Source organism: Plecotus auritus (genome assembly GCF_963455305.1).
Source record: "Plecotus auritus genome assembly, chromosome: 10".
NCBI classification, from domain to species: domain Eukaryota; kingdom Metazoa; phylum Chordata; class Mammalia; order Chiroptera; family Vespertilionidae; genus Plecotus; species Plecotus auritus.
The window spans coordinates 21,337,108-21,364,816 of record NC_137785.1 but is presented as its reverse complement, the minus strand read 5'-3'; the positions used below and the strand labels follow the sequence as shown (position 1 = coordinate 21,364,816).

The window sequence follows — 27,709 nt, the reverse complement described above, 5'->3', positions numbered from 1 at the left end:
GTGAACTGGCCCCCTGTTTAAAAAGTTTGAGGACCCCTGCTTTAAGGCTTTCTAAGAGCCCCGATCAGCCTTCCAGCTCTACCTCCCACTGTACATCTGAACCATCCCAGGGTCCAGGTGAGATAGGGAACACATTGTCTTAGGAGAGCTGGCAGAATTGTGCATCTGCCCATTGCCTGTACACCTCCGTTCCCCCACCAGGCTAATGCTCTGTGGGTAGGGGCATCATGGACAGACGCAATAAGGGGGTTACATCTCTGCCTCAGGTTGAACACACTGAACACAATCACGTTCCCACCACCACACCTTTGCTTAGGCTGTACCTTCCACCTGAAATTCCCTACTGTCAGTCTCTTGCTGTTGATCTCTAACTTGACTTTTAAGGTTCAAATGCCCCTTCCTCCATGCAGCCTTCCCAGATTGCCCCAACTCACTTGGAAAATTCCTTAAGCTCAAAGAGGACCTTAAAGCCCTCATTATAAAGAGTTCATCCCTGGTATAGTGCTGTCACAATCAGAGTGGCTTCTCTTTCAGTCTGCTGGGCAAGAGGAAGCAAGAAGCAGGAAGCAGAAACCAGGTTTGTAGTGTCACCAGGAAGGCCTCAACGCGCCTTCCACTTTGGCCTGCTTGCTTATCCACACCAAGCACGTTCGTTCTGAATGTCTGGCTGGCCAAACGAAATGTGTTTCATTTGCAAGCTGCTTTAGGCAAAGGACATATTCCCCATTTGGCCATTTTCACTCTAGAGAGGTTTCTCCTGCATATTCAAACCTTTCCAGCCCAGAACAACCTGATTAAAATATGATGGCTCGTCACAGTGACTTTCACCCACGACAGCTCAGGGCACACTCCTGATTTCCATGTCACTCTGCTTCAGGGCTCCTCGGGGACCACACGCTGTCATGTATAAAATATAACCACTGAGGTGACTCAGTGGATTCCCCGAGGATTAGCAGGTCCCTCCCTGCAACGATCGAGACTCACCTGCTTCTCGAGCTCCTCCACATCAACCGTTGAAATGTCCTCGACGTAATTGGACGGGAAGTAGTGCTGGATTTTGGTTCCATAGTCTCCTTTCCACCTAGATAAACACAGAGGGCATCAAGGGCCTCGCTGGGCCGTATTAATCCATTACTGTCCCTTAGACCCCGGTTGCTGGTGGGAGAAAGGTGGCCAGTGACCGAATGACCAGAAGAGGTGTTGAGATAATGGAGCATTTCAAAGGGATCCTCTTGATTTTTTATCAGCAATGAGTGGGACTGGGGGGAAATCCTCTTGCCATTTGGTCGAACTCATGGACCCCGTACATGAGTTGGGTTAAGAGTGTGCGCTCTGGAGTCAGAAGGTCTGACTTCAAATCTCAGCCTGCTGTGTAGCCCTGGACAAGTTACTGTACTTCTCTGTGCCAGTTTGTTTGCAAAATGCAGGTTCAGCTCTCTTGGGGGAAGATGAGATACTGATCTTGTGAGGTGCTTGAATCTCTGCCAGTGTTCATGGCTACGAACAAATTCTTACGGCTCTCAAGTAGAAATCACCCCATAAAACCACCTACGAGGGGCCTATGGCTGGGCAGCAGGTTTTTCTTCCCACGTGAAAAGAGGGAAGAGCTAACTGGACCTCCGCACATCTGGTACCTCTGACCTAAAATGTGTCTTCTTCAACCCAGGATGGGGCCACTGCATAGGGCACAGGACTAAGCTGTAGCATAAGAATTTGAATTCAAAATAATGCCAGGCTTATGGAATGGAAACAGCCTGTGTTACTTAGCAGCTGTGGAAGTTTGGAGAGTCTCATTTGCCACATCTGTAACGTGGGGATAATCATAGTAAAAACTCCACAGGGTCGGAATGAGGATTTGGCTAGATGACATCTGAAAGCTATTAGCACAGTGCGTGGCATACAGGAAGACCTCAGAAATGGTAGCTGCTATTACAATAAAAATAACATATAATATGATATTATGCTATGTGATTTAACATGATAATAATTGGTGTCTATCCGCTTTTCCGCATACAGCATGCAGGTATGAAGCCATTTCCCAGAGAAGGTAGAACAGGTCAAAGCCAGCTCGGAACACAGAAAAAAGGGGTCTCAGCTCAGCTGGCACTTGTGTCTCACCACCAAAAAGTGACCCATGGAGGGCATCCAACAAGCGGCTCAACCTTACCAGCCCCCAGGCTCCTTGGAGACGTTGTGAATGAGGGCGCCACGGCAGAAGCTCAGCTCATCACTCTGCTTGGCTTTGTAGTCATACAGAGCTTTCACGGTTCTCTGAGGCTTTCAGGGAAAACAAAAAGAAAAAGGTCAGGCAGGCTGATGAGCCGAGGGAGGCTTCTGCATTTACTAGTACTGTCGCACATTTAGTTCTCCTTGAGGAGCCAGAGGCTTCAGTCCAGGGTTACAGCGCCATCTGCTGGCGAGTTTCTAGCATTGCGAAGACTCCGTAGTCTCAAAAAGTCACCAGTAGAGATGGGGACTGGTCAGAGCCAAGGGCACCTCAACCACTCAAAATTGCTCAATTTCCTCAACACGCCTTTCAGATTAAGCCATGACCACCACCTTTGAAGTCCTCAGAGCCCATGCTCAACAACCCTCCCAGAAGTTCAAACTCAACACCATTCCTGGCCATCCTCGGCCTCACCAATATTTAGCCAGGAGGGGTCCCCTAACTGGACTCCTGCAGGACACTGACATTTTACAAGAGTAACGGAGGCACTCCGCCATGAAAGTCATCAAAAGGTGGTCTTGGCAGAAACAACCCAGAACTTACTCAGGATAAAAATTTTCTTCAATGAATTTGCTTTAATGCCTGCATGGCAAGCATAAATCCATGGCAAAATGAATACCCATGCAGCAAGCAAATATTAATCATAAAATCTGAAGCTGTCAAACCTGTTTAGATCAGCAACTCCCCTCCCCTCCAAGGAAAAGTGGACAGGTTTTACAAGGAATCCAGTAAAACGGCTCCTTCAAGCAGAGGCTATGGAGTCAAACATGTGGGTTCAAATTATTGCTCTGCTCCTTACTACTATATAACCTTGAGGCATTCCCAGACTCAGTTTCCCCATCTGGGAAAGGGGAATTAAAACTTTACATGCTTCACAGGGTTAAGACTATTTAATGAGATAGTGCATGACAAAAATGATAATATCTAGCATTTATTAAGGGCTTACTACAGTCAAAACACTGCTCTAGGCCTCTTATCTATAGTATCTCCTTTAATCTTTCCAACAACCATAACAGGTAGGTAGCAGTGTTATTATGCCCATTTTACAGATGAAGAAACTGAGGTTCAGAGAGATGAAGTATCCTGGCCCAAGGTCAACTAGCTGGTAGGTGGCTGAGTGCAGAGATGAATCAATCAGCCTGAGTTATTGCCGTAGTTTATGATATTCCTTAAGAAGCAACCTAGCCCTAGCCAGTTTGGCTCAGTGGATAGAGCGTTGGCCCGCGTGGACTGAAGAGTCCCCGGTTCATTTCCGGTTAAGGGCATAGACCTCAGTTACAGTCTTGATTCCTGGCCCTGGTCAGGGCTCATGTGGGAGGCAACCAATCAATGTGTCTCTCTCAAATCGATGTTTCTCTCTGTCTCTCCCCCTCCCTTCCACTCTCTCAAAAATCAATGGAAAAATATCCTTGGGTGACGATAAACAAACCAAAAAAAGGCAATCTAATCTGGGTACTGCAAGTTCTACCATAGGTACCCCCAACCAGAGGCTAACCAGGTCTCCTGCCCTTGTCTCCCTCTCCTGCAAATGGAGACTAACTGCCCCTCTTGCTTCAAGGGTGGATATCAGAATGTGAGCCACATCTCTCCCCATGAATCTCCACAAATCACTGCCAGGGTCCCAGAACACAAAGAAGGTACAGCCAGTGGCAGAGGTGGGGGTGCCATAGAATGGCTTCCACAAGGAGCAAGTCCCCGGCCTGACACATGGTCCCACAGAATCATCTGACCAAGTAGGCAGCAGCAATGCCAAGTGGCTAAGAGCACACACCTCACAGCCAGACTGCCTGGGTCCAAATTCCAGCTCCACACCTTCCTAGCTACGTGGCCTCAGCAATTACTCAACTTCTGTGTGCCTCGGTTTTCTCAGCTGTACAATGAGCACAAAAATAGTACCCACTGCATGGAGCTGTTACGAGGACTAATAAGCTGTCAAGTACTTAGAACAATGCTTGATGTGTGGTCGTGGATGTGTTACCTGTTATTATTCATCTAGTCATTCCAGTTCTAAGAACACATCCAAAGGAAATAATGCTAGAGATGCCCAAAGCTTCACAGGGGAAGTAGTTCACGTGAGGGTTAACTAAAGAGCAAGAGACCAGAAATGACCCCAATGGCCACTGGATGGGGACACTGCTAACCTGGCACAGTCTCCCAGACTATTCTACAGCACAGACAACATGCTTTTTTTAAAGTTAAAATTCCAAGCCACGTATTTCATCTCAGGGGCTTGGCCTACCAGGTTAGACAAAAACGGTCAATAGGAAGGTTAGTGATGGAGAAGCCCACCCGTGACCAAGTGGCAAGTGAGCAAAGCAGAATGTGGATGACAGGTGCAGGTGGTGGTGACTGTAAAGTACGGGCCAAGACCAGGAGAGACAGAACGCCCAGCAGCGGTGCAGACAGCCACTGCGTCAGGACAGTGAGACGAGGACGGACTATTGGCCTGTTTTTCAAATGTGTTGTTTTAATTGTCACACCATTTTCCAATCTTTAATAGTAACAGCTTTATTTCCAGGCATTCATCTCAGTTGGGCAACTTGCGATCAAATTCAGCATGCAGCCACGTTTTGCTTGGCTCACGTAAAATAGGAAGATTTTCTCTTTTAACTTAGTTGCCAGGGTTTAAAAATGGGGAGATTTCACATAAAACATCTAACGTATTGGCTTATCTTAAGCCAGTCAGAGAAAGATAAATGTCACATGATCTCACTCATTTGTGGAGAATAATGAACATTAACTGATGAACAAAAATAGATCCAGAGACATAGAAGCATTGAACAGACCGATGAACCTCAGAGGGAAGGCGGGGAAAAGGGGGAGGGCGGGGCGGGGGGGGGCAGTAAGAGATCAACCAAAGGACTTGTATGCAAGCATATGAGCATAACCAATGGACACAGACAGTAGTGGGGTGAGGGCCTGTGCTGGGGGGCGGGAGCAGGCGGGGAGAGGTCAGGGGAAAAGGGAGACATATGTAATACTTTCAACAATAAATAAATAAATAAAGTATTGGTTTATCTTGATAAATCAGAAGACCTGACCTGCTCTCTGGAGAGGCAAGGATGGCTGCCCCTGGGGAGTCCCCGCCACCCCGACATCCCGCTGACATGAGGCCAGGTCATTCTCATTACCAAAGCATCTGTCTTTAATAAAAGGTTTTGCTATCAAGCGAACACATTTCGCACACAGCTTCATTTGCCGACAACTTTTCAAGACTTCATTTCTTGCTGAAAGGAATTTGCATTGGCCAAGAATTATAAGTTAAGCCCTAACCGGTTTGGCTCAGTGGACAGAGCGTCAGCCTGCGGACTCAAGGGTCCCAGGTTCGATTCCGGTCAAGGGCATGTACCTTGGTTGCGGGCACATCCCCAGTAGGGAGTGTGCAGGAGGCAGCTGATCGATGTTTCTCTCTCATCGATGTTTCTGACTCTCTATCCCTCTCCCTTCCTCTCTGTAAAAAAATCAATAAAATATTAAAAAAAAAAAGAATTATAAGTTAAAAAAATAATAAATTTGTCTCTAGATTGCCACAGAGCCCACAGTGCAGCCCCTCTCTGATCAGGAATTTTATACTGATGGCGGCCCAGACAGCGCCCCCAAAAACAGGAAATTCACACCATTCTTCCTCCTCCACAGGCTCACACTACATTTGAGATGAAACCAGAGGGAGGAGGAGCTGGGGGCTGAGAGTAAAATCCAGCCCTACCTGCAGGAAGTCACACTGCAGCCGGGTTGGGAATATGAAATGGCGTTCTCGCTGCAAGGTCAGTGAACGAGACAGAATTTATAAACACCACCCACTCAGCTGGCGAGCAAGAAACATTTGAAAGACTTTTAATTAGAAGCTGTGTGGCCCAAAGGTGATTCATCAAACCTCAGAATTTTAGCGCGGCACAGTCACATTTGGAAGGAATTCTATTAACCTCTTCCCTAGATGTCATATTGTCAATCATTTCCTCTAAAAAAAAATTTTTTTCTTTTTTTGGCTGTTTCCCAAAATGTTCTCTCGCCCTATTATGACCAGGGGAGGGGGGACCCCGGGGGAGGGGGGGCAGGAATTGGACTCCATGTCAATCTAGTGACCAGGAAAGAGTGTAAATTAAAGGTTGGCACTTTACCATAGAAGGATTGATTTCACTGGGATCCACATACATTCTGCTGACGTCATACAGGGAGTTTATATCTCTTTCCTAAAAAAGAACAGAGAGAATAAATGGAATTATCCCCGCTCTGGGACAGCCCAAGGACTGCAGAGCCCTATGGCTTCCTGCCCTCCAGCAGAAGGGGTGAAACCTCACGTTTACTCAGGCCCTGTGGGTAGAGACAGCGAGACATCATAAAGAAGTTCCCCAAAACTTGGAAATTTTACCCCCAAGTGAGAAAAGCCCTGTTGTGGCCTCCTGTGCGCCAGGCTGTGCGCCTTTGTAAAACACAAACCCTGGTGTGCGGGAGCCTGTGGTATGTCTCTTCCTGACTCGCATTCTGTGGTGGTCGCTAGAAACTGGCCACCTTGGAAGTGTTTACACCATGGAAACTGGCAAATCCCACACACCAGGGCTTCTTTCTGCAGAGAACTGGTTAAACGTTTACCGCACACACTGGATCCCCCCCCCCCTTACCCACCCCTCCCCCCGTCCCCCCCCCCCCCCCCCCCCCCCCCCGTCTGCTTCTCTCATTGGGTTCCAGCCACATCAGCCACCTCAGTCACTCCCGGGCTTGTGGTGGCTGCTCCTCTGCAGAGAACCAGCTTCCTTCACAGCAACCATGGCCAATTCACTGCCTCTTCCAGCTTTCAGCTCACATTTTAGTCCTCGCAAGAGGCCTTCTCTGACCTCCCCACCCCAACCTAATGTAACGCCCACCCCTCTGCACCATCCTGTTTGATTTTTCTCCTTGTGATTCACACTGCCTGAAGGCACCTTATTCTGTGACTGCGCGTTATCCAGCTCCCCTGCCTGGAACCCAAACTTCCCGAGGGCAGCCACTGTACTCTCAGATGGAGGACAGTTCCTGGCATGTGGGAGGTGCACAGTAGATCTCATAAGTTAATGAATGCACCTGATAGGAACTGGGACAGGAAATCCGATCAGGTCTCGTCTCTGCTCAGAACCCTCCAATGGCTCAGAATAGAAGCCAGTGCCTTACCATGGCCCTATACCACGCAGAGCCTGTTAGTCCCGATCTTATTAAGTTCTACCCCCACACTGGCTCTCTCTCTGCACCTCCAGGGACGTCCTCACCTCAGGACCTTTGCGCTTGCTGCTCTTCCTCCACATAACTGCATGATCCACTCCCTCACCCCTGCTAACGTCTGCTCAAATGTTTCCTTCTCAGTGAGATCTCCCCAGACCACCTTTGAGAACTGCAACCCCCTCCACGTCACCCTGAATCCACTTACCCACCTGCTGTGTTTGTTTTTCTCCACAGCACTTACCACCGTCCCACAATGCTCTCTCTCTGTGTGTGTGTGTGTGTGTGTGTGTGTGTATTTTTTTAATTTATCTCATCTATTATCTGTCTCCCCCTCACTAGACTATATATAGGCAGCACGACAGGGTCTCTGTGTGCTGTGCCCAGTTTTGTATCCCCGGGACTAGAGCAGTATCAGACACGTGGTAAGTGCTCCATAAGAGGTTTGCTGAATGAATGAACAGACGAGTTATAACCTCAGGCAAGATATTCCACCAAATGACAGAGTCAGCCGCCTACCATATTGTAGCGCTCCAGGAGCTCGGGGGTCACGGGGTAGCGCAGTTTCATCTTCCGGTAGAGCGCGTGCTTCTCGTAGTAACTGACGAGCTCCACCAGGCTCTCGAAGTAGGCGGAGGTCCCCAGCACGAAGTGCCGGCCGTCCCGGTTGATGCGACAGTGCTTCACCTTGCCCCGGGCCCTGGGGGAACCACACAGGCTGACACGCCGAGACTGTGGCAGCCAGGCGACTGCTGCGCAATAGACAGTCCCCACCTCTTAGAAACCACCTAGTTATCCCTTCTTAGGGGACCACATAAACAGGGTATAACGTGCCTACGACTACAGCGATGTGGATCTCTTCAAAACAGAGAAGAGTCTGTACAGCTAGCTCCTCTCACCGGTCCCCTCCTCCCCAACTACAGGACTTGACTTCGGGAACATCCAGATCAGGGTTGGCAAACTATGACCCACAGGCCAAATCTGGCCCGCCTCCTGTTTTTGTAAATAAAGTTTTATTGAAACACGACCATGTTCATTTGCTTACGTATTGCCTGTGGCAATACCATGGCAAAGTGGAAGAGCTGCAACAGGGACCATATGGCCTGAAAGGCCTAAAGTATTTATTTTCTGGTCCTTTACAGAAAACGTTTGCCAGTCTCCGCTCTAGAACTCTAGGACTTGCTGCCCCAATCCTTAAATCTTACCCAAAAATTCCCCATCTGGTGCAACAACGGCTTGTTTTCCCCAAAAAAAGGAAACAAGTCTTTTATTTCCTCACTCACCCATTGGAAACAAGAGGCAGAAAAAAAAAAAAAAAAAAAAAACCCAACCCAGAACAGACTCCTCAGCCTTATTCCTCAGCTTTTATCAGCAAGAATAGACACATTTGGGAAAATAGGTATTGAGCTTAACTTTACAGCCAAGAGCATCTTTTTATTAAAACTGTCTAACAGTACAGTTACTACGGGCAAACTACTCATCTTTTTTAAAATGTTGCACCTTAGAGACATTTTTTATGGATTTAAAACACACATCCTGTTTAAGCCACTTCTTCAGAAAGCCTGTAAAAAAATGCCAGAAGACTTCTGTTTCAGTAGCTTATTTGCAGTGATATTTTAATAAATTTTTTAAAAAGATATACTGCTGAGTAGAAATACAAGTTGCAGAATAAAACCATGGCATGATCCCATCTGTATTTTTAAAAAGTAGCACAGACTGCCCACACACAAAACGGCACTATGGATTTCCCACAGGTGTACCACACATGTGTGTACGTTGTTCTGTCTAGATGGAGACACCAGTTAGAAACCTGCACTTCCTACCAGGACAAGGATGCAGGCGAGTAGGACCACAAGGGGCTTTCGCCTTCACTGCAAATGTCTTAATTATTTATTATAAGGAGGTCACATATTTATACAATTAAAGATTGATTTTAAAGCTTTTTACAAACCCCCGGGGGACAGGGAGGCGCTAGGATATCAAGGGCGTGCATCAGGTTCGGTTCCTCACCACGTGCTGGGGTTTGCAGCTCCCGTCTCACGCAGCGTCAGGGCTGCTGTCTGTCAGGTCACCCGGGGTAAGCCCGTTGCAGTGTGTCCCGCCCCAGGAGGGTGCTCAGTAAATGAATGGTTAGGAAAATATAACCACGGTCAAGGCCACAGGAGCCACCCTGGGCAAGAGCAGGAGACGGGAACAGGCTGGAGGTGAGCTGTGATTCCTGGCGCCCTGGAGGCTGTTGCCACAAGCCCGTGGTCACCACAACCTGAGGTCTCAGCTTCGCCAAGAAACCCCTCGCCCCACCAAGGGGTGCCTCCCACCCTGCAGCCCAGACAACAACTTCCTCTCTTCACAAGGGTTTGAAAGCTGATGCTTCTCTGCTGTGGATGGCAATCTATCCAGAAGTTTAGTGCATACGCTCAAGGGGCCGGGCCAGGGGAGAGGTGCTCCCCAGCAGATGGGGAGGGGAGGAAGAGCCTCTAGGCCTGTGTGCTCCTCTGCCTGGAGGACGTCCCCCACCCCCAGCCCCTGTCCCCCGGGACGCCTATTCCCCATCACCCTGCCTGGCCTCTCTCTGTGGCACGTATCACACACACCTGTTTATGTGACTATCCTCCCAGGGGCAGCAGTTCTTAACGAGGGACAGTGATGCCCACCCCACACCCTGACCAGAACGAGTATGAAAAGGTGTGTGTGTCAGGGAAAAAGATGTCCTTTCTGACTGTGACAATGACTGAGGGCCCCCAACTGGCACTCAGTGGGTGGAGGCCAGACGTTCCCCATCCCAAGCGAAGGAAACGGCCTTTCCCTCCCTGCTCTTGGCGACACAACCTGCTGGACGAAGCCTTCCTGGCAGAGAAACCGACCTCATCGCTGACTCATGGGCTGGGAGACAGCACGTACTGACCGCCTGCGGCCTCCCAGCCCATGTGAGACAGGAGAAAAACGGTTAAAAGCAAGAAACCCTTGAGAGTAATGTGTCGTCTTCATCCCCACCAGACCATTGGCCTATTTTTATCACTCCTGTATTTCTGGAGCCTAGCACAGGGCCTTTTTCCTAAGAAGCAATCTGAATTTTCAAGTGAGATTTCTCCGTTTTTAACATCACCATGCAGACGGAGCAAAATAGCGGCAGGCCCAATCTGACCCGAGTCTGAAATTCTGGCTCAGCCCAGGACTAGGCTGTGTGGCTCTAGACAGCCCACTCTACCTCTCTGAGCCTCCTTGTCCTTACTTGCAGTAACTGGATCTACCCTTCATCGCTACAGTGGAGGACTCAACCAGATGAAGATTCAAAGACAGCCCAGTGTCTGGACATTAGCTAGGAACTCATACAGCAGCCAGCCTTCTATCAGCATCCTCAAGCACCCACTGGGGCTGGGAGGACAGATGACGGACTGGGTCTGAACCTCACCTCCTTGTCATTGGTGGAAACTAGAGGAATCAGGTGTCATGGGTTGGAATTAAAGTAGAGAACCATAATCCTAGAGATGGTTGGCCTTCCCACTGGCAGTGTTGGGTGGCAAGTGAAGCTGGGAGGAAATCAGATCTATGACATCACTGACCTGGGCTGCCAGGGGTGCCTGGGTTCGAATCCCAGCCCCACTACTTACTGGCTGCATGTTTCAGCAAGTTACTTAACCTTCCTGTGCCTCAGGTTCCTCCTCTGAAAAAATAACTGTCATGGTCCTAGATCACTACGAATATAGACCAGTGCCCAGCACAGTGAAAGCACATATTAACGAAGGCGGCATGTGTCACTATTTTTGCCTTCATTATTGTTAACCCGAGGGAGAGAACCTGAGCTAAACCTGCAGTTCCCCTTTGTTCTCCACACCTGGCCTTCCTAAGCCTCCTCCCAAGAGCACGCTGCAGGCTCCAGCCGTGTGCTTACCTGAAGGTGATGGCGTAGGAGTCGCTACCTTCCCGCTTCCGGATGAGGAAGGCGCCGTCCCGGGGAACCCTCATCAGCATGTCCTCCGCTTCTCCACGGCTCAGCCCGTCGTAGTACCACCTGCAGCAGAGGCCGAGAAACCGCCAAGTGAGAGGGTCACCCACGGTGGGGGCAGCGGGCTTGAGGACGCCTGAAATACGGCCCCGGAAACCACTGGGCAAATGAGTGGGCCTCCCATCCAAAACCCTCTGCAAATAGCATTTTTGGAAGACCACCGAGACATAGCTTGGGTGAAACGTGCATGTAGCGGATCTGTTTGAAGCACAAGACAATAAGTCAACCAATCTTGACCCCTCCTCTGCCCAACTCTGAAGGGCCAGTATCCAAGGATGTCACGAAAATCAGAGGCAGAGAACACAGGGAACAGCGTATCCGAGGATGGCACAGAAAATCAGAGGCAGAGAACACAGGGAACAGCGTATCCGAGGATGGCACAGAAAATCAGAGGCAGAGAATACAGGGAACAGCGTATCCGAGGACGGCACAGAAAATCAGAGGCAGAGAATACAGGGAACAGCGTATCCGAGGACGGCACAGAAAATCAGAGGCAGAGAATACAGGGAACAGCGTATCCGAGGATGGCACAGAAAATCAGAGGCAGAGAATACAGGGAACAGCGTTTCAAACAGGTTCTCTTGTTTAGTTGGTCATTGGTTACTTTTAAAGATGTGAAATAGCAAATTTTAAAAGGCAATCCGTACAAATATAGATGAGATGTCAAAAATAAAGTTGCTGTGTGTTACATGGCTTTCTCAGAAATGTGCACTTTAACAACCTCCTGCTTAAAAAATGTGGTTTTTGTTTGTTTTGTTTCCAAAATTGGTTAAACCTTTGCAAGGCATAACTGATATTCACTTTATCAGTAAAAAAGTGAAGGGGAAATCTTTACCATTATTTTTTCCTTGTCTGCTTTCAGAACAAACAGGAATGATCTTTGACAAATAGAAAGACATCACCGGGCCAAAGTTAAGCTCTTAAAACCGAGGCCCAGGAACTCAGGACTACGAAGATAAAGTAGAAGGAAGGGAGAAGAAAGAAATGGGGCAAAAGTAAGGGGGAGCGGGCATTTGGAAATGGTGGCCACCGTGGGAACTTTAAGAGACCCTGAGGAATTTGGGCCCCAGCACGCCCACAAGACTGGCTTTTCTGACTGGTGGACACACTCTGCAGGGGTGTCTGTCCCCGCTAAACCCATGGATGTGCTGCCCGAGATCTCGGGCTCACGTACGGCTTTGATTCATGGGGGTTGGGGTTGGGCACGGGGTCGGTGAGTCGGAGCTCAAACTCGGCGCAGCGCAGGTGCGTCTCGCGGTAGTGCTGGATGAGGGCGTAGATGCTGGTGAACATGAGGTTGTCAGTCAAGTAGTACTTCATGGTCCCGCCCTCCATGGTGGAGCGGATCCGGCAGTGCTGGACCCGGCCGGACCGCCTGTGGGCAGAGGGACAACAACATCAGTGTCCAGGCCAGCCAGCTGGCCCTCTTGCACTCTGGGCATCAGACAACACAGGCGGGGGCCAGACTGAAGCCAGGGGTGGACACTAGATGTGGCCTCACAGGCTTCCCTCTGCTCTTAGAATAGACCCCAGGCTTCCAGAACATTCTTCCTCCCTCCTCCACCTCTGCCCCCTTTTACCTACATAACTCCTACTCTGGAGCAAGAGGACTTAGGTTCAAATCCTGACTCTGCCACATGACCTGTCCTCCCTTATCATCTTAGTGGTCACGCAGGGATAATAACAGTATCCGCCTCACAGAGTTGTCCTGAGGCTTAAATGAGATCCCACACAGAACGTGCCTGGAATGCTGCCTGGCACATGGTAAGACTGTGTTAGCTATCAGAATTTTGTGTTTGTTGTTATAGTTTTACTAGAGGTCCAGTGCACGAAATTGTGCATGGGTAGGGTCCCTAGGCCTGGCTGGCGATCAGGGCCGATCTGTGGGGCAACTGGCGGGGCAATCGGGGAGCCCCCCGCTGGCACCCACCTTGGCCAGCCTGGCGCCGCCCGCTCGCCAGCCTGCCCCCCTTCCGCCTGTCACTTCCCTCTGCAGGGCGACCAGCTGGCCTGGGGCCTGCAGGCTGGGGGAAGCTCCTGTGTTAAGCGCCTGCCCCCTGGTGGTCAGTGCACATCATAGCAACTGGTCGTTCTGCCAGTCATTCTGCTGTTCGATTGATTTGCATATTAGGCTTTTATTATATAGGATTCTTCAGGTCTCCATTTAAACACCACTTTTTTCAGGAAGTCTTCCCTGACCACCCCTCCCCGCCCCCCAATATTACATTAGATCCCTCTCTAACAGACTTTCATAACATCTTGCATTTTTCTCATTGCACTTACCACAACTACAATTATGTATCATTTGCATGATTACGTTTTCATTGTCACCATCAGGACAGAGCCCCTGTCTGTCTGATCACTGCTAAATCGCAGTGCCCACCACAGAGCAAGCACTTGATAAATATTTTTTCATGAGTGAGGCATAGATGAATGAATGAAAGTGTGAATGAATGAATTAAAGAATGAATGAGAAATCTCATGACAGCTCCATAAGGCTGCTTTTAGAATCTCCATTTTAGAGAAAAGAGGGAGAATCCCGAAGATTGAGAGAAGTGCCCAGGGCCATATCACCTGATCCAGGGCTGAGATTAGGGGAAGGTGAACAAGGTCACATTGTCTTATGTTGATATTTGGCTCATCATGATTTTCTTAAAATACATTTTTATTGATTTCAGAGAGGAAGAGAGAGGGAAAGAGAGATAGAAACATCAATGATGAGAGAGAATCATTGATTGGCTGCCTCCTACACTTCCCACACTGGGGACCAAGCCCACAGCCCGGGCAGGTACCCGAACCTGAAATTGAACTGTGACCTCCTGATTCATAGGTCAACGCTCAAGCACTGAGCCATGCCAACTGGGCCATTATGGTTTTTTTGCATTACTTGTTACTTTTTTAAATAGTGCATTGAAATATCACTAATCCTGACTACTAAGTTTTTAGGCCTAACCCACCTCATCCAGTCCTGTCCCACACAGCTCACTAAATGAGGTCTGGGGTTCCGGTCCAGGCCTGCCCGAGTCTGGCCTGCACTCCCACTACCTGCCACCGAGCCTCCCCGCTGGCCAGCTGCGCAGAGAAGGCTGCACGCCCTGGGAAGAGGGCCATTACCAGAAGGACAGGGTGTAGTCGTTGGGGAATGTCTCGCTCTCCCGCACCAGGAAGGTCCCATCCTTGCCCCCCGTCTCAGAGCAGTATTCCTGCAACAGCTTCTCAGCACTTGTCCTCTTCTCCACCTTCTTGTGGAACCACTTCTCTCCAAAATGCAGCTCTGTGGGGGGCGTGTCCTGGGCCACAAAGAGAGGAGGGGTTTCTGAAAACCTGGACCAGGCCTCCAGCATTTCCAGACTGGCCCCCCTTCACATGCTGACCCAGGGGACTGGAAACAGACAGAGACCTCCGCTAGCCCTCACCCCGAGAGTTTCCACTGCCCTCCCCTGCCTGCTAACCTACTCCAGACAGCCCCCATCTGTGGTAGCCTCCTGGAGTCCTGAGACAAGGGGTGAGCATTCCCCAGTATAGCCCTCAGTCTATTGAAAAGGAAGTCTGAGAGCAAAAATACCCTGGGAGCTCAAGAAACAGTACCAAAGACAGCCAGCAGCCTGAGGGGAGAGGGCAGGAACATTGGGTACAAGGCCAGGGCGTGGGGCTGGACAAAATATCCAAATGACCTCATCCTCTGGAGGGAGCACAAGCCATTCAGGCCCTTCAAAGAGCAGGAAAGACCCTTGAACCTCATTGGTGAAGTCCCTGGGCCAGCCAACCAATCAGAGAAGAGCCAGGGAGGAGGCCTTGGTACCCAAAGAGGCAGCTCCTTAGGCTGAGGACGGCCAGGCCTGATGGCCACAGGATCAGAGGGGCCATCTAGGAGGTCTCCACCTACCTGGGGCAATTCCTCTTCCACACTCTGCTCAATGTCGTCGCTGAAGGACAGCTTGGCATCGGCAATGGCGCAATAGTGCCGAGTCCATTTCTAGAAAGTAAAACCAGCATTGGCTCCTCCCCAAAGTCTCTACCCTATCAATTCTGGGCCCAGAACCCTGCCTGGCATCATCATCCCAGCATTCCCTGGGGGCTAGCATTTCCCACATTCATAGACATTCCTGGTGGTTTCACAAAATTTGATCGCCTTTGAGACATTTCTTTTAAAGCATTATTTATTTGGGGTTTCTTTTGGCATTTTCAGAACCATTTCTGTTCAGTATATGACTTACTATCAAATTTCTGCTTCATATTTCATTGGAAGCCTTTGTGAATGGTGGCATTGTTTTTTATGTCCTCCTGTCTTTTTCTATTTCATTCACTTTTTTAAGGATTTCTCTGCCAGCTTGTTTAGAGAATCTTTCTCCAACATTTAATTATTACTTAATTCTTTATTTAAATTTTAATCATTTTTAATGTTTATTTCTAGGATATAAGAATAGTCGTGTAAATATGGATTTGCATGTTAAAGGATATGAGAAGTGGTGTTAGCACTCAAAATGCCTTCTTCTCATAAAAAAAATAAGGTTACCAGCCTGACTGGCATGGCTCGGTGCCTGAGGGTCGACCTAGGAACCAGAAGGTTCGATTCCTGGTCAAGGGCACATGCCCGTGTTGTGGGCTCAATCCCCAGTGCAGGGCGTGCAGGAGGCAGCCAATCAATGATTCTCTCTCCTCATTGATGTTTTTATCTCTCTCCCCCTCTCCCTTCCTCTCTGAAATCAATAAAAATATATATTTTTTAAAAAGTTTGCCAGTGGGAGTGTCTCAGATTGGAAGATACTAAGGAGTTAGGACCACTAAATGCCTGAACTGGTCCTTGGACCAGAAAAAGGGCACTAGCGGACAAATCGGTGATGCTGAAGTAAGGCTCATGAATTAGTAGTTGTGCCAATGTTAACGTCCCGGTTATAAAATGATACTCTAATTATGTAGGGTGTTATTATCTGGGGAATCTGGGTGAAGGTTATATTCGTTGTGTGTGTGTGGGGGGGGTAATATACAGTAAATTATATTGAATACAAAGTTATTTCAAAATAAAAAATAAAAATAAAAGTTTCATTGTAATGATAAACTCATTGCGGTCAAAATGGGATCAGGCAGGAACAGCCTCAGAGCCCTCCAGCAGACCTCGGACACACTCAGGGCTTGAGAAGGGGTGCGAAAGGCTCACCAGGTCGATGGGATCCCACATGTACAGTTCCCCCTGCTGCTTGTGCTCATCTTTCTTGTCCTCCATGTTGACATCTACGTCGCCTCGGGGGCCCAGCTTCTTATGCTGAGGGGGGAAAATACAGAGAGCCCGTTGCCCTGGAGACCCAGGTGTAGGATGTTTGAGCCAGCAATCATCCATCCGCAATGCCACACCTCAGGGCCTTTGCACTGTCTGTCCTCTCTGCCTGGCTCCTCTCTCCCTACATTCTACCTGTGGATTCTCTGGAGGTCTGTGGAACCCCAGCTGAAAACCCCTTCCCTGGGGGACTGTAGAACAGGACTCTGCACCCCTGGATTACCTGGTGGGCCAGAGCTCAAAGCTTCCAGAACACTCTCCCTCAGATGAGGAAGAAATAAACTCACACGCTTTAAGCCACTGTGTATCTGGTCTCCTTATCCTAGTAATTCAAATACCCAGATGCCACCCCTGCCCATGGCATCCCTGGCACTCTTGGGCACAGCAATCACTCATTTCTCCCCACAGTACTTGGCAGCCCCCCCATTAGTGCACGCAGCCTTTTTGGGGCAACTGTGCACCTCCAGTCCATCTCCCACACTGGACTGGGAGCTCCTGTGGGCAAGAACAGTGCCTGGGACCCTGGAACACCCCTGGCACCTTGCACATGACTCAGAGGGGCATGGGGAAGGTTTGCCAAAAGAATGGCCGTGTTAATATTTACATGCGGGTAGCACCCGCAAAGGCACAGGTGCAGCCCTAAGTGCTTGCAGGCATTCTTTCACATTATGCTCACAGCACACCAGCCACGTGGGTTCTATTGGTGTCCCCACCCTCTCCCAGACCAGTGAGAACACAGAGGCACCAAGAGGCTAACTGACCTTTGGAGAGTCACTGGTTAGTAAGGAGAGCCATGTGAGCCAGGGCAGCGGGACCTGGAGCCCGGGCCCTGAGCCTCTGGCTCTCCTGAGTGAGTGACAGCAGCCCGAGGCTGCCTACCTTGATGATGATCTTCTCCCGCAGCTGGCTGGGCGAGGGCAGCTGGTCAGCGCTGGCCTCCGTGGGCTTCGTCAGCAGCAGGTCGCCAAACACCTCCTTGAACACTCTGGCCATGTAGCGCTGCTGCTCCACGCAACAGTGCTCCTCGATGGACAGGATCACGGGGAAGCTGCGGGCGGCAGGGGCCGGTGAGCTCAGCAAGGGGGGCAGGCACCCCGCCTGTGCCGGCCTGGCAGAGCTGCTGGGGACCCCAACCGTGCCTGCCCAGCAGAGGGCAGGTGGGCTCAGGCAGGGGGAGCAGAGGTCACTGAACAGCCACATGGTTTACCAGCTCCAGGTTCTGGAACCAGGGAGTGACTTGTGCTCTTGGCCTGTAGGGGGCGCCATCACTCAGCTGAGGAGTTGGTCGTGACTTTGCTCAGGATGGAGCCGAGGCTGGTGTGTTTGCATCTCTGTGTGTGTCTGTGTGTGGGCAGAGGGAGGGGCTCCGTCTGCTCAACCTTTGCTTCCTTTCCCTTAAAAGTGAACACACTGACCTTGAGGTGACGAAGGCGTGGTCTTTGATGGCCTGCACAACGTCATCGAACTTGATCTTGGTGGTCCGGGTCCAGCCGTGGTAGATGATGGGCTTCCCGTCGGGCCCGTCCCAGCAGTCCACTGAGGGGAGAAACGGGCAGCCTCACCACCTGCCCATCACTCTCGGCCTCATGCGCGCACTGATGGTGGACATGTGCCCAGCCAGCCACGAACTCGGCCCTGACCCCCATGCCAGCTCAGTTACTAGAACCTGGGGGTCAAACCTGATAATCACACTCAGGGGCCACCAGCATCAGGACGGGGTTACCTGTGCACATGTGTTACCTCTGCGGTTATAGGACGATTTTGGTTGTTTAATTAAAGATCCTTTCGTAATGCAATACATTTGTCCAAAGAAACTATTTTACATGTTTCTCTTCGAAAAAGATATTTACATTGTGTTTTATTTTCTGACTTTACTTGTCTAAACCGTGGCTTGCTCTTTCTGCTAGTGGAAATAATACGCAGCAATGTGATTTATCCTTAAAGGTTCACAATAAAATATTCAAACGGAACTAGATTATGTAGAAAGTGAACATCCCTATTTCTTCATCCCCCAGAGGTAACAGGAGCTGACAGTTTCAAAGTTAATTTTTTCACATTTGCTCTTTCCTGGTGGGGGGAGGGGTAATAAACTAGGCAACATGCTGTAGAAATAACTGCCGATAGAGTTTCATACTATGATGAATTTATTTAAAATAAAATTGGAGCCTAAATCAGTGGTTTGTGTCTTTTCTCAGCCTAATACACCTATGAGCCTCTGGTGGTCAAGTCAGGCCAGGAGTAAGAGGTGAGGAGAAGGGAGGAAGCAGCTGGGTCCTGGGTGTGTGCAGGTGCTTGGAGTCACCTGTATTGGGGTGTCTGTGAGCAACCATGACAAGAACGGTCAGGATGCCATCCATGGCTGAGCCAGCTGAGGGGCAGGTGGGCTCAGCAAGAGAGAGCAGAAGTCACTGAACAGCCACATGGTTCCCCAGCACCCGCCTCCTTCAGGCTCCGGACCCAGAGAGCAACTTGGGCTCTTGGCCTGCAGGGGGCGCCAACCATGAGCTGAGGACTTGTTGGCAATGACAATTGGCTTCACTTCTCAGTAGATGTTAGCTCCACCAGGAAAAGGCTACTCACGCTCAATGCAGCGACAGCCCATGCGCAGACAGCGGATATACGCCTCCGGGGACGACTCACTCCGCAGCTGGTCACCTGTGAGGTACCTGAAGGAGAGGAGGCGGGCCTGCACCTAGGGTGTCCTTGGGGAACTTCTCAGCCCAAGCTCCCAAAGGCCTGAGTTCTTCCTGTCTAGAAAGACCCGCCGTTAGGATCTGGGCCAGACCCTTGCCATTGAGTGGCCACGCCTTAGACTCAGGCAACGATCACAAGATGTGAACAGTAACCACCTTGGTGATCCAAGTGTGGGGTCAAGACCGTGTGTTCTTTTGAGAACTGGGTCAAAGGGTGTCAGGAGTGAGATTAATGGTGGCTGATAAATTAACAACCCTCCCTTGCCTACCCACCGGCCCTCAATCTAAAGGGGGCAGAGATGGGCCAGCATTTTGATATCAGGGAGCCAGGCATGAAGAGGTAGGTGACCAACAACTATAGGTGGAATTTACTATGCTATGAACTATGTCCACCAGACATAAAAATACATATTTTTATGCACGTTCCTCCTCACCATGTTCTCCCTTTGAAGGGTTTGTGTTCCTTAAATGTCTTCTGGGTTTGGTAGAATTCACCATTCTAAGACACAACTCTTAAATCAATGGACATGGTGGGGAAGCAAGAACCATTAAATCAATCTGCCCCCAGCCAGGCTTCACCTCCCAAAGTGCCTCGAGGTAAGCGTAAGGGCTTTCGTACAAACTCCTGCCTGGAATGACACTTGGGAAACCCCAAATCTACAGCTCTTAGGGTGCCCAGGATCCAAGGCCTTCACCCTCTCACCTTATAAGGCACACTAAATATTGAAACTTGAGTGAAACATCATTTCTTTCTTCTAGTCTATTTTCTTTTTTGCAATCAAGGCAATCTTCCAAAGATGTAAATTTGAGCATGTTGCTCTCTGGCTTAAAAGCCACCAGTGGTTCCCACTGCCCCCCACCCCCTGCTGTCACTTAAAGATTCCACTCAATCTGTAACAGACCCTGCTTGGTCCCTCCTGCCCCTGGACCTTTGCACACGCTACTCCTCAGCCTAAAACCATCTTCCTCTCCTCACCACCTGTTCTCCTCTCACCTTCTTTCCTTTGTTAAGATTCAAAGGAGGTCTTTTCCCCTCCAAGCACATGACAGCAGTGTTGCTCTGTCCTACCCCGCTCACTGCTATATCCCCAGGACCCAGCAAGCACAGGGTAGACAGTAAATAGCAGTTCAATGACTAATTCAGTTGCTTTGCTGTGGCTACTATGAGATGCCCAAACGGTCAAATCCAGCTTTGCTGATTGGCTTCTTAGGGCCACTGAAAAAGGATGACCCTTGCAATGCCAACTGGGAAAGAGAGGAGCACTCCCCCACCCCTCCCAGAAGCGTTTGTTTATTCCAGTCTGAGCAGCGTGTCCCTGCACTCCATCTGCACACTTTGCCAAAGCAGCGCACTGGAACGTCCGCCGTCTCGCCCTTCATGGGCAACCCATCCCAGGCTGGTGGCAAAACTCACGTGTTATGTGATGAGGAGATCCAGTAATGAGACAAGGGGTTGTTCATGTCCTGCATGTCCACCACGTCATACTTCTCATCCCAAATGCTGTTCTCCCGTGAAAACAGGTACGTGAGGAACTAGGTACCACAAACACAAAGACCGGATCATCATGATGGAAGATAAGGAGGGTGGTATCTGGTTCTTTCTGGTCTGACCCGCACGGGGAAATGGTAACTCTGACACATTAACTGCACAGATAGTCTCCAGGCCGTCTGACCCACGTTTCCACGCAGAGACTCAGAGAGCCACAGGCTGTACTGATGCATGTTCCACTGACCTACACAATGTTTTCCTTATTAATGTGTACCCTAAAATATTTGTTGCTACAAGAGTATATATGCGTCCTTATATACGAAAAGTTTTAAGGCATAATACCATAAACATTTGTGAACCCACCAACTTGATAAACAAAACATTAACATTGTATCATAACATTTAAAAGGCAGGAAATGTCATATGCCAATGCTTGACCCTTTTAAAAAAAATCAGAAGACTGAGTGACACTGGGCAACACTGCTTCCTGGGAATAACCTTACAGATAACAGGAGCTCCCAGTTTTCCCTCAGTCTTACCTCCCTGCTGCCTGCCTCACTCAGGGCCAAGTGCAACCATTTCAACAGCTCACAGGAACCCCCAAAACCTTTGGATTTGGTATGTTTACAATGCGCTCCCGGGCATTAGACGCCCTCTAGTGGCAAAAACAAGGAATGCACCCAGGAAACGAGGTCAACAGATAAGGAGTGAAAAGGAAAGACTGAAGAAAACCAGCCCCTGGGGAACAGCTCAGAAGGAGCCCACTCACCTCATCGACAAACAAGAAGGGCTCCGCAGTTTCCCTCATCGTGTCGTCGATAAACTTTGTCATCCTCTCACGGACTTTGTTCACATCCTGGGCCCAAAGTTCCTTAGAATGACAAAGAAAACAAGAAATCACCGCAAGGAGTCATGTCAGCCCGTGGGGGTGACGCGCCTGGCTGACCCCAGCAAGTCGCGTACTCTGTCTGCTCCTCTGCATCCACTACATGGAGGGATAATACCCTTGCACAGAGATTCCGTGAGGATGCATACTATAAAGTAACTTCACTGTTTTCCTCTCCAAACCCTAATCCCCCCTCTCCCGCCAAGTGTTTATCAGGCACAGGGAGGAAACAGGACCCACACACTCAACTTTGACTAATGCTTTCCGGGTGACGAGTATTCTAAAGCCCTTATCAATAAGAATAATGAACACAAATGTGCGGTATATGTGGTTGGGTGAGAAGGGTCGGACCAGGATGTCTGAAAGAGAGAAGAGCTTAAGGACAGACACAAATGAGGGGGCGGAGAAATGGCCCCCTGGCATGTGGGTGCACGTCAACAATGAGCCGTGCTGTTGATTCTTGCAAATCTACTTGGATAAGGGGCACAAAACAGCTGGGAGACTGGGGAGCAGCCAGTCATTTGAATACAGAAGTGTTAACATCTTTGAATACTAAAACATGAGACTCAAATTGTAGGATACTTTATGCAAAGGCCATGCCAGGCCTCGATGTTCCCCCCCCACCCCCCAAGGCCAGAAGCTTCCTCCTTTCTTCTGCAAAGCTTCCTCATCTCATCAACCCCAGGAGATACTTACTATCCTCCTCATCTACAAATGGGAAACTGAGATGTCGAGTCATTAAAGAACTTGACCCAACGTTGAGCTTGAGACCAACTCAGGCCCATCAGTTTTGGGGTCTTCCCCTTCACCCCCTTTCTATAATGTGACCCACCCCTCCCACAGCTAGACTGGGGCATAGTTAACCAGTCCCTTAACGTAAATTTAGATTAGTTCCATGTTTTCATTTCTATTGAAAATGATGCTTTAGGATAAGTTCCTAGGAGGGCAATTATTTAATCAAAGTATATTAACCTTTTTTCAAAGTTTTCATTTTAATTGCTTATTGCCAAAGTACTTTCTAGAAAACTTGTACTAATTTACACACCAAGTGCTACAGTGACTATTCCACATATGAGCATCCATCACACCAAACAAATGTCCTCGATGATTGGCTCTGCTTCAGAGCACCGGCACATGGGACAGTAAGGATCAGCCAGGCTGACGGCTCAGGGTCCCCATCCCTGTCATCATGCCTGGCGTTCCTGTCACACTCACACAGATGCTCAGGGGCTGTCCTGCATGTGAAGAGCTCCAGTCTATATCCCCAATCTCCAAGGACAGCACAGCAAAGGGGCTGGGGTGGCGGGGGTGGGGGCAGGAGGGGATGAGGATGGGGAGAGCTTGTCATTCTCCCCTGTAATGAAGTTAAGCAGCACTGGGTGGTCACTTCTGGGATGCAAGGCCACTTGTCCCCAGGAGGTTAGCCATGTAACTGCTGACAAGGAGAAAATTCTGAGCTGTCCTAAATTACATGGCAGCCGACCGGAGGGTGGAAGGAAGGGACAGGACAGGTTAATCCGTTAAACGCAGGGCAAAACCAACAAAAGACTGCGTGCCATCCTGCGTGCATGCTGAAACCCTGAAGTAACTTCCAGGTGGCCGTTCCGACAATTTCCTAGAGGACAGCCAGGTGCCACCGGCCACCAGGACTTTCTGACTGCTTCCTCCCACCAATCCAATGGGCACACACTTCCTCCTTTCAGACTGCCCTCCCCCTGAACCAGCCCGCTTCACCTTCTCCCACCCCCTTCATCTACAGCCAACGTGCCTTCTTTCTAAGCAACTTACACCTTTCTTCCCGCACTGCTCTCCTAGACAAGCCCCTCAGCTCCAGGACAGCTTCACCTTCTCCCACCCCCTTTATCTACAGCCAACGTGCCTTCTTTCTAAGCAACTTACACCTTTCTTCCTGCACTGCTCTCCTAGACAAGCCCCTCAGCTCCAGGACAGCGAGCACGTCTCCCCGCCAGCCCTGCTGCCAGCTGCACAGGCTGCGTGCCCCGGGCCCTGGCCCTTTTCTGGCCGGCGTTTGGCTCAGTAAACCCTTTCTTTCAGAAAAGCCTTTGGTCATGAATATATGTGTTTAACACGTCAGTAGCTCCTCACAAAAGTGAGTAATTCGCCTGGCAAGTGTGACTCAGTGGCTGGGAGTCGACCTATGAACCAGGAGGTCATGGTTCAATTCCCTGTCAGGGCACATGCCCAGGTTGTGGGCTCAATTCCCAGCAGGGGGCGTGCAGGAGGCAGCCGGTCAATGATTCTCTCTTGTCATTGATGTTTCTCTTATCTCTCTCTCCTTCTCCCTTCCTCTCTAAAATCAATAAAAATATAGTTAAGCCCTAGCTGCTTTGGCTCACTGGTTAAAGCATTGGCCTTCGGACTGAAGGGTCATGGGTTTGATTCCGGTCAAGGGCACATACCTAGGTTTCAGGCAAGATCCCAGCCCCAGTCAGGACATGTGCAGGAGGCAACTAATTGATGTATCTATCTCACATCCATGTTTCTCTCTGACTCTACCCCTCCTTCCACTCTCTAAAAAGTAATGGCAAGCATGGTGAGGACTAACAACAACAACAAATATATATTATATTATATTATATTATATTATATTATATTATATTATATTATATTATATTATTATATATATATTATATATATATTTAAAATGTTATATATATATATATATATATATATATATATATATATATATAGCATAATATGCTAATTAGACCCGATGTCCTTCCAGACGACCTTCCGGATGAAGCCGAGGCTGGCAGGGAAGCCTGGGTCTCAGGTGCCAGAGGAAAGCTGGTGCCGGCAGCCAGATGAAGGAAGGCCTACTCTTGCATGAATTTCATGCATTGGACGTCTAATATGTGTGTGTGTGTGTGTGTGTGTGTGTGTGTGTGTGTGTGTGTGTGTGTTTAAGTGAGTAATTCAGTGCAAGGAAGAGCATGGTGGAAAAGAAACAAAACATACAGCTCTCTCTCTGCTTCACTGCACTAGCGGCTCAGTACTGAGGGTGTAATTGTGCCAGAGAGAACTTTTCCTTGGTGGTAGCTCAGGCTGAGCAAATAAGCCCTCTCTTGATCACTCGCACTCAACCCCCACATGGGCAAAGCATGACACCTCAATGTCCTCAGTCACCATTCATCATGTTACAGTAGCTACAGCCATTGCCTGGGCCCTCCATGTGGCTGCCCTGCGCGAAAGCGTGTGTCTGTTCATTGTTTTCTCTACAGTCAAAGAAATCTTTACACAGGATGACAGAGAAATTAGTGTTGAGTGTGCAAGGTATAATAGCAGTGTTATGATTATGCTTTTTAAAAAAAGAAGTCCATTTCATGAGAGAGGCAAGCTATTTACAAGTGAAATGATACATTGTCTTAATAATACATTGTGGTTTACTTTAGAATTTTCCGGGCCAAGAAACAAAGACGGGGGAGGAAAGGGAAGGAAGACGGGTGTGAGATGGAGGACAGATGTAATAAAATGGCACATGTTCATAAACAATGAATCGGAGTGCTGGGCACATGGTGGCTCTATGCCAGCGTGGCTATTTTTGTGCATGTTTAAAACATTTTGCAACACAAAGATTTTTTTTAAATATAAATGAACTGAATATCGTTATGAACCTAAAACTACTCTAAAAAAGTAGTCTATCAAAAAACAAAAAATTAAATCGAGAGAAAATGTAAATGAGACTCCAGTGATATAAATAAAACGCTGATATGTGATTATGCATGTAGATGCATATACACAGAGATCAATACAACCTTCTCTGACCCCCCACAATTCTGAGAGGCGGGGCTCTCATCCCCATTAAAAAAACTGGGGTACAGAAAGGTCAAATTGCTGCCCAAGGTCACACAGCTATTGGGAGGAGCTCAGCTTTCTCTTGGCCTAACTCAGTTTCTCAGCTGCGCCCCATTAGCCCTTGGGGTCGGGTAATTCCTTGCTGTGGGAGGGCTGACCTGTGCATGTGAGGCTGTTGAGCAGCATCTCTGGTCTCTACCTACCACATGCCGTTAGCTCCCCCAGTTGTGGCAACCAAAGCTGTCTCCAGGTATCGCCCTGGGGAGCAGAACCGCCCAGTGGAAAAGCCCCCCCAAAACTGCCCCCCACAAAACTCATGCCCCTGCCACCAGCGTGGAGCCTGGATGTTAACACTCCAGGAGACTTCTTCCCACGTGTCACCTGTTAGAGGACAACTGGGCTCACATATGCCCAGGGGACCTCGCAGGCTCACCGCCTTAGTCACATCCTCCACCAGTCAGAGAAGGCTTCCTGAGGAAGGGACACCTAAGCTGAGCCAGGAGCAGGCGCAGAAGCCAGCCAGGTGAGGCACAGCTGCCTGTAGGCCGTCAGCCTGCCTGCCTACAGAGAAAAATTCTCACTTTTGCTCGTTCTCAATTTGCACCTTGAAAAGGGGCTAATTATGGGGCTGTCCTCGTTCCAGAGGCTAAGACAGCAAAGAGGCACTGGGCAGGGAGACCACAGCTGTTCATGACTACCGGTGGCCAGAGGAAGGCACGCGGCAGGTGGTGAGATGGTGAGAAACCATCCAGGAAGCTCCTCCCATCCCCCCTCCCGCCATTCTGTTCTCTCACCTGCTGCTCATGTAAGAGAAACCGCTGGAAGTCATGCAGGTGAACCGCGGAGGCATCCGGCCGGTCGGTACTGCTGCCCTCGGGGAAAGAGAGGGTGTTTAGAGAGGGACACACGTCAACAGTCAAGAGGCCATTCCTGCCAGCAGACTGCCTGCCACCCAGACACCCTGGCAAGGCCTCCTCTGTGCCAGGGCCAGGCTTGTCAACGGGAAGACAAAGGGGACCTCGATGACATTCCTGACCTCTGACAGTTCAGAGAGAACGCGGACACCTTGGAGGGTGGGCCCTGGGACCTGCATTTAGCTGCTCCTCGGTGTTTCCAGTGCCGAGGAGGGAGGAGGGAGGAGGGAAGGAGTGCACGGATATGCGTGTGCCCACAAATGCATGGGCACACTGGGTGTGAACAGATTTTAAGGGGAGCTGGGGCTACATCAAAGCGTCTCCTTAGAAGCCACAATGCAGAGTGTGCTGAGCCAGGGGCTCTGAGGCAGGACTGGGGCCAGAGGAAGCCCCCTACTCTGGGCAGCTGGGAAGAATCGGCGGGAACATGCAGGACCTGGCCATGGAGCAAGCAGAGGCCCGCTGTTGGGAGAATTTGCCATTTGGGATGAGGGAACCCTTCACCCTGAATAAAGGGGACTCCACCTCGGCCAGCAGCTTGATGACCAGTGGCCTTGGGGAGAGGATGCTCATGGCTATCAAAACGCTGGGCCCTCCCGACTGGCACAGGCAACCTGGTTCCTACGGAAGTGCAACCTGCACAACAGCGGCCCGGCGAGACTCGTCCTCGTCCCTGAGCCCTTGCCAGCGGGTTGGGGGTGGGGACTTTTCAAAATACAGGAGAAAAAACATGCTTTAGGTTTCTCCCTTTACTAAGCACCTGGGGTCCAAAAGCCTATTGTCTTTCATTACAAGCGCATTTCTACTCTTCTTTGCAAACAAGCCTCCTAGTTTGCTTCACAGCTTTTCATCAATTCACTCGTCTTTTCATTAAAATACTACATAAACTTGAGGTTTGGTTTTTTATACACTCTGAAGTCTTGGGGTTTCTGGTTTAGAACGTGACAGAGGAATCAGTGCCAGAGTGTCCGCATCAGGGAGGGTGGTCCCAAAAGCAGGTCCAAATCACGTTCTAGGTGCTGTTAACTCCGCGGAAAACCTTTCTCCCCGAGCGCACGGGCTCGGGAAACACAGAACACTACAAATCCCCTACTTAGGACACCGGTAGCACAGTAAAGGTCCTGACATGTCCTGCAGCACTTACTTTTTCATAATATCATTACTACTATTTGCAGGTCCTTGCCACACCCCATGTGAAGCGCTTTATATGCCT

At 49.6% G+C, this 27,709-nt stretch overlaps 1 protein-coding gene across 2 annotated transcripts in view; it reads right to left on the bottom strand.

Moving 5' to 3' along the window:
- PLCG2 (phospholipase C gamma 2) overlaps nucleotides 1-27,709 on the bottom strand; it is a 141,631-nt gene that overhangs the window by 38,278 nt on the left and 75,644 nt on the right. For both annotated transcript variants that reach the window (XM_080646056.1, XM_080646055.1), the window contains exons 9-23: nucleotides 26,377-26,449; nucleotides 21,650-21,751; nucleotides 20,806-20,924; nucleotides 19,279-19,364; nucleotides 18,114-18,234; nucleotides 17,578-17,746; nucleotides 16,582-16,686; nucleotides 15,310-15,399; nucleotides 14,538-14,713; nucleotides 12,598-12,798; nucleotides 11,310-11,429; nucleotides 7,937-8,117; nucleotides 6,346-6,417; nucleotides 2,168-2,277; nucleotides 985-1,081 (exon numbers count right to left, since the gene is read on the bottom strand). In XM_080646056.1, the coding sequence (XP_080502182.1) occupies nucleotides 985-1,081; nucleotides 2,168-2,277; nucleotides 6,346-6,417; nucleotides 7,937-8,117; nucleotides 11,310-11,429; nucleotides 12,598-12,798; nucleotides 14,538-14,713; nucleotides 15,310-15,399; nucleotides 16,582-16,686; nucleotides 17,578-17,746; nucleotides 18,114-18,234; nucleotides 19,279-19,364; nucleotides 20,806-20,924; nucleotides 21,650-21,751; nucleotides 26,377-26,449 (1,822 nt within the window). The remainder of the gene's footprint in view (nucleotides 1-984; nucleotides 1,082-2,167; nucleotides 2,278-6,345; nucleotides 6,418-7,936; nucleotides 8,118-11,309; nucleotides 11,430-12,597; nucleotides 12,799-14,537; nucleotides 14,714-15,309; nucleotides 15,400-16,581; nucleotides 16,687-17,577; nucleotides 17,747-18,113; nucleotides 18,235-19,278; nucleotides 19,365-20,805; nucleotides 20,925-21,649; nucleotides 21,752-26,376; nucleotides 26,450-27,709) is intronic.